Source organism: Egretta garzetta, unplaced genomic scaffold, assembly GCF_000687185.1.
Source record: "Egretta garzetta isolate BGI_Z169 unplaced genomic scaffold, ASM68718v1 scaffold345, whole genome shotgun sequence".
Taxonomy (NCBI): domain Eukaryota; kingdom Metazoa; phylum Chordata; class Aves; order Pelecaniformes; family Ardeidae; genus Egretta; species Egretta garzetta.
In genome coordinates, this window is record NW_009259692.1 from 149,627 (window position 1) to 156,840 (window position 7,214).

The window sequence follows — 7,214 nt, forward strand, 5'->3', positions numbered from 1 at the left end:
AAAAAATCTAAGAGGTTTAAAAAGTGAAAGATTTTCTGTAAAACAAGGCCATCGAATACTGTCAGCAATAGTCAAAGAAACCTTTATGGAAGTTGCAATTCCAATCAAGGTTGTCATTGCTTGACAGCACGCATCAGGAGAGAACCAAGGAGTCAAACAGGGAATAAACAACCACATCCAAAGTGCATTAGCCAAGCAGGTGCTGAGAAAGTATACTGGACTCCTGAAACATCCAGTATTTAACCATGAAAGAGGAACATAAGTTATGTTACTCCACTTAACAAATGTTAGCATTAACCAAAATCAGAGATTTTAGAGATTCTAATCTCACAAGGTAAAGGCATTGCAGACTGGAAGAGTTAGAGATTACAGGGAACCTAGGAATATAAGGTCCAATAAATAGGGAAGCTCCTAACAGGCTGCACACATTCTGTTATCCTAACAGAAAACCTACAGCCAAAAACCCCTCTATTCGTTATTTTTGTGCAGACTGTGTTCTTTTAGTAACAGGGACTGGCAAACAGGCAGCAGTAACACTGGTCCCCTGAACCATACTCAATTGACAGGACTGCACCTCGAGACCCGCTAAGTTTTACACCAGGAAAATCTAGATCTTAAGAAGGGATTCCTCCCCCAACGAGCAGTGGCAGCATGAAATGAAAATACTGTGCCCATAAAATATCAGCAACTATATTTTAAATTCCACAGCCACTTATTTCTTTAAAATTAAAAGCAAAATAACTAGGTTTTCACCTTTGAGTCACACTTCCCAAGTGTGCTGTATGTTAGAGGAATATTTTTTCTCTTCTCTCCTTTACCATTTTTCCTCATCTCCTTTATTTCATCTAAGACAACGGAAACGAAGTAGTGAAGTGTCCAAACCTGCCCCAAGCACTGACATATCTTAACTAAACTAATTCTTGACCAAAGCTAAAAACTTCTTATTGTCTGTGAAGACAGAAGGCATAAGTTTTGGAGACTGATCCTGTGGGTGAACACAAATATCAAAACATGACCATTGCCTCCTATGTGAATTGCAAGAATTTACCCTGGCCTTCCCAGTGATTTTGCTGCTCTGCCTGTACAGACAAGCAGGCAGCGGTCATTCCCTCTTGCATTTGCCAGGCAAGAATGTGGCTGAAATGCACCAAATCCTCTCCACTTTAAAAGGAACGGGAGAAAAGGAGAGGACTACAACAACTTAAGCACAACCTGAGACTTGGAAGATTTGCCTGGCAGCAGAGTAACTAAGAAAAAGGTAGCATTTATATAAAGTTGTTAAGCAGCGATGTGATCACAACAAATCAAAAAGATTTCTAGTAAATTCTTCAATTTAACAGCAGAAGATTAAAAGCTGAAACTGCAAATATAAACTTACAGATAGAAAATGTTTAAAAAAAAAATCTATCAACTCCTTTGGGCTTCACTGAATTTGCTAACACAAGCCATAGAAAAAGTCAAGAGTACATGGTTGCTGTGGTCTTAAACCAAAGCATGACAGACAGTAATCAGATTGCTGACATGACTGGAAAAAAAAAGTATAAGGAAACCCACCTCTCATATATAATACTGTAATAACATTTACCTGATTGAGAAGGAGGGAACTGAGTTAGGGATGAAGTTCTCTCACGCTTTACAGGTGGACAGTAGTTCCCATCCTCTCTATCAGATTCTGTAGAAAAAAAAAGCAATTAGAGAAAATGCAGAAAATCCTGGGGAGATATACTAGTGTTTGCATTTTACATTCAAATCTCTTACCATCTCCGTCTTCCGGACTTGACCCATCTGCTGATCTCTGAAATCAGATGACAGTGATAAAACAAAAATCACACACTGAGCATTTCAATCTCTTCTGATACATCCAAATGTTATAATCATCAGCTTGGAGATTTTTTTTCTTTACTGTCAATGACATACATTCAAGGTAAAACATTATTTTTATGACTTACATGTAGGCATATTGAGTTTCGCTCAGATACTATTAAATAAGATGAATTCAAAATTTTTCATTTACAAATAAGATACGTGAAAATTCATATCCAAGGACTAACATCCTTAGAGACTACGCAACAATTGTTACAGTTTTCCATATATTGAAAATCTGAAAACAACAATTTTCAGATGTGGTTTGTTTTTTAAAGAGATCATAGAAGTTCCAAGCTCATCATGAACACCCCCATTATTTGGAGTTCATTCCAAAGCATTTTTCCTAATTAACGTTAACTGACATGAGTTCCTTCAAAAAGCAAAAAGCTTGGAGGAATGTCTTTCAAAGCACGCTCTATAAACCAGCACTATGACCTTTCAATAGGAGTTCCCAATGGATGATCTGGCATCTTCCACAGTACCAGGAACTAAACAGATTCCAAAGCATTTTTCCTAATTAACATTAACTGACATGAGTTCCTTCAAAAGGAAAAAGCTTGGAGGAATGTCTTTCAAAGCACACTCTATAAACCAGCACTATGACCCAATGGATAATCTGGCATCTTCCACAGTACCAGGAACTAAACAGGAAGCATCACAGGCAACTAGCTATCACAATATTAAAGTCTTTGATCAAAGTTTCACATCTTTTCCAAGGATTTCTAGTTCTCTCTCCTCTACTTGCTCTACCCTTTTCTCAGCTGATATAATTTCCCTCATTCTTGCAAAACATAATCCCATGATGGACTCCTTTCACTACGCCAGGCGACCAGGGCTGCGTTAGCATCGCCATCTCGTCACAAAACCTCATGACACACTGGACCTTCTCCCTAATCCAACACTACCCTTCCATCCCATTCCTGACCCAGGACACACGGATGGCCACCTCGCCTTCATGGCCTCGCTTCAGAGCCCGGCTGACTTGGGAGGGACAGCAGCTCACGGACACAGCCCAGGACAGCCCCAGCACTCCTCCTGCCCCACTGCAACCAGTCATACTTTGGCATGGAGAACAGGCAGACACACAAGGATTGGGCAACACACAACGGGACCGGTTAAGGCTGCATGGGACTATCATCTGAAAGACAATACCTTGGACATAAGAACACCAGAAAGTACAAAACTTTCTACTGAGCACTGCATATTTCAGAATCTGGATGCTACTCTATGATCAGTATTTCACTCAATGCTAATAAAAACCCATTTACACTGCATTTTGCCTATGCAATTAAGTTAAAGGGGTTTTCTGTTTTGTTTTACGTTAGTAGAAGAGTGTAGCTATTTCACTAGCATCTTAGTCAAGTACTTTTGAAACCTTCAGCATTGGGAATGAAAAACTATTGACACTTCTGGAACACACAAGCACCACAACCCCTATCCACACATACCACACAGCCCAATTGCATTAATACTGTATTGCTGATCCATGCTCTTCTCACAGAATTGGCCAAGTACTCCACACTACTGGAAGACGATCTTATTAGGCATCTCCCTGCCAACATACACTAGTTTCCCAAAAGATAAGCCTGAAGTGGAAAACAGGGTCATTATCTGTTTCAGCAATCAGCATCTGAAGTCAGAAAAAATTCTGTTGTGCACAGAAAGCTTTGTCACATATACCAGCAATTTGTTTCAATTTTTAGCAAAAATCCTGAAAGCAAAAGGAAATAATTTGGTAAAAAATTTGTATGAATGGAACTGCTGATCTCTATGTGCAAAAATCCTTAAAAATCAACAGGTGATTTCCCCTCAAACCTTCAAAAATTTAAGCTGTTACTAATATGTGCGGTATTGTCAACGCTCGAGTGACAGAGACCAAAAAAAAAAGTCAAACCTGTATAGCACAAGCTTCAAATTATCACGATTGTAATTTCATCAACTGATGCAAGCACAACTAAATACACCACCAGCACATTGAGCAGGCAAGGAGCATCAATATCCAAACCCAACTCTGTAATACTGAGGGCAAAGCAGAGCCAAGCATCCACTCTCCCGGCAGTATTTCCATGTCCAAGAGTTTCAGGAGACTGAAGCTAAGCAAGAGCCCCCATGACAAACGTGTGTTCAAATGGTCACTGACGCTGCCAACCCTAGTCAAAGTAGATGCTGCACAGAGGTAAAAAAGGACCTCCCTTTCTCTCAAATTTATTTCTTCCTACGTAGGCATCTAAAGATGTAGATCCCTTGGTACGCTACCTCCCATCCTCACCCATTCCCATACTGCTCACACGGTCAAGCATTGCTTGGGGAAGTTGGGACAGACTGTACAAAGAACTCCTATCAAAAAACCACAACAGATTTAAATCTTTCATAGACTCAGTAATTTAAAGGCCAGGGAAGAAAAAAAGCCATAATCCCTTAGGTTGATCCCCAAGCACAGACAGGCCAAAGAACCTCATTTATGTCTGCCTCAGTACCGAAACTCCTGCCTGAGCGTTTAAGATATTTGGGTTCAATTTTCTGGTTTCAAATGAATGAGAATGTGCACGAGTTACTCCACTGCAGAGTCACCGACACTACTGGGAACTGGTTTTTAATTTCATTATACCTGGCATCCAGTAGAAGAGACACACCACTCCGCTTCCTTGCTTTTATTAAAAGAACAGCTGTCAATATTCACTCCCCATCACTTGGGTATTCACCTACCAGGTCTCTTCAACCTTGGATAAATCTCAAGTTTTCTCACTATAATAATGCTTTCACCAGTGACCAATTAGCTCTTACAGATCTTGAAAAATATTCCTAAACCCTTCCTTGTCAGAAGAAGGGCTTTCATGATCTAGTGAAGCCTCATTTCCCGCAGATCCTACCTAGATGACAAGGTGGAATAACCTGCAGTGAGAAGTCCAATGCCTGAGGCAGCAGATGGTTCCTCTCCTCTCCAGTCTGCCTCTGCCCACAGACCACAGAGGAATCCAGAGCCAAGATCTCCAGACCTCTCAGCACCTTTGGTCAAACCTGAGAGGTGGAAGTAGATGACATGGGGGTGGGGGCACACCAGTATACTCTATTAGCATAAGCTTCATTTTCTGATGAAGCCATACAATGAAATAAGTTACCACCACAGCCAGCAGTTGCTTATTTGGGAGAAGCTGGGGAGACAAAACCATGTACAAACTGGAAAAACCATCAGATTACAATTAGTACTATTAAACACCAGCCCAGCCTTTCTATTTCAGGCCTCTCCTTCCAGGCTACCCAAGCTGTACTCTACAGTAATAGATGTTTTACCCAAGCATACTGTACTACACACCAGAGATGAAAGCCAGGACCATCTCATCCTATAAGGAACTGTTAAGGTAACTCAACTTCTCTCCATTCAGTTCTTTGAAATTAGAAGCTGAAGAGACACTTAAACCAGTAACCAGTCAAAATCCAACCTACAATTCACTCCTCATTTAAGAACAGAAGCCACTTATTCCCTCCTCCCCTTACTTGTAGAATTCCAGCCACAGAAAATTTACAATTATTTCTAAACAGAGGCTCCTACAATTCTGACTCGTTTCTAATTAACCAAATTACCTTTTTAAAGGCTACCAACTGCTTTTTAAAAGTTCAAATGAAAGTAACTAACCACCCCAAACTGAACAAACTGAAGTACACACACTGCTTCTTTACACCCATTACTGCCTCACACAGTTGGTACAACAAACCAAGAGAACTTACAGAAACTCCAACAGATTTATGATGTTTTGGTTATTCACAGGAACCAGCAGAAACAGAGAAGGCAAGGGAGGATTAAGGTTAAGCAAAAAAAAAAGACAATGTAATTTGGCAAAATCTCTACTGAAAAAAAATTTAAGATGCAAAAAGTCTTATATAAAAGGACTTCAGAGCATGGTATGGCAAGTCTGCAATCCAGACACTCTGCATATTTCTCAGCATTACTGTATTACCATGGCTCTTGCTTAAAAGCTGTTCCAGAACCTCTTGAACAATGAAGTCCTGCTGGCACGGCTGCCGCAGGCTGGTGGGGCTTGGACAGCTGAAAGTCAAGGCATCATGAGCTCTGCGAGAGGCCGCATCTCCGGCCACACCGTGTTAATGTCTCAGCAAAAATATCTGCCTGTGCATGTTACAAACAATACCAAGTAAACAAGAAACATTCAGTGCTTCTTCTTCTGAGCTCAAGTCTTAATTCGTCTACCTTCCCAAGGTCCTGGGAAGATCATATGAAGCTTTCTGCTCTGGCAAACTGGTGTGAGCACTCTGAAGATGCTTCGACCTTCTGCATACTTCAAGGTAAAACAGAGTTTTGAGAAACCGGGATAATTTGAAGAACACTTGCCAGTGCACATGAAGGCCCATTACACGCCTACACTGAGCACTGCACTATTCCACAAATTTAAGCTTAGGGAGTAAAGTTCAAGGATGCAGAGATATCTGTTGTGTACAGCCAAGAATTCCTGCATACATTCCCCAACAGCATTTTGGTTCTTAAATTTCTTTCAGGCCTGGGTTAACTGGGGTAAGATTTTTCTGCTCTTTAAGAACAAGTCTAAGATAATGACCACTTGCAGCAGTTTTCCTGCAAGTTCTAGTAACACCAGCAATTTCAAGTGATAGAAGTGACATAAAAGTGACTACGCTTACCAGCAATATTTTAAAATATTAACCCTTGAGAACTTTAACCTTTAGAAAAAAATCATTGAAGTAGAAAGATTTCTGCTGCAGGTCATCAGCAACAGTCTGGATACCAAAAGGTGCTTAACCTACAGCTGCTTGTACCTTGCTCATGGCAATCCATTCGGCACCGAGTCCATTCGGCACTGAGTTTACTTGAAATGGCTCATTCTTGGAAAAAAAAGATACTAGTGCAAAAAAAAAGGGTGCAGGTACTGCATGGAGCAGCCTTAACGCTTAACAGGCAAAGGTTTCTCAGAGCACCGGCCTCGTGTGTGTGGTCACAGTGAGCGGTGACACTCACCCGCATCACCAAAACATGGCCCACCGGCCCGGTGAGATTACGAACACTTAAAATTGCTCTGAAAGACCATATGGTAGCAGTCATTTAGTCGTTTTATCTTTCCAAAAATATTTTCCTGCACCATCAGTAGAAAAAAAAATCTTAAATTGACAGCACTTACAGCTTTTCCTACCTCAAGGTAGTGATTTTTTTCCCCCCCCCGCCCAAGTACCTGAATTCAAAATTCTGCTTTAGCATCTTTCTTGCTGCTTTTAATCTGTTAAGTACATTACAGGTTGGCATGACAAGCTCCTTTATATCCAGTGGAGACAGAGCTTTAGCTGCTCATTTTGCCAAGCTGCAGCGTTAGGGCTCAGCCGGA

At 40.9% G+C, this 7,214-nt stretch overlaps 1 protein-coding gene across 3 annotated transcripts in view; it reads right to left on the bottom strand.

Annotated features, from left to right (window-relative positions):
- RANBP3 (RAN binding protein 3) overlaps positions 1-7,214 on the bottom strand; it is a 42,809-nt gene that overhangs the window by 24,728 nt on the left and 10,867 nt on the right. For 2 of the 3 annotated variants that reach the window (XM_035894285.1, XM_035894287.1), the window contains 3 exons: positions 2,813-3,004; positions 1,759-1,795; positions 1,586-1,672 (listed from right to left, as the gene is read on the bottom strand). In XM_035894285.1, the coding sequence (XP_035750178.1) occupies positions 1,586-1,672; positions 1,759-1,795; positions 2,813-3,004 (316 nt within the window). Of the gene's footprint in view, positions 1-1,585; positions 1,673-1,758; positions 1,796-2,812; positions 3,005-7,214 lie in introns of those variants that run through there. The other variant, XM_035894284.1, reaches the window with a different exon arrangement.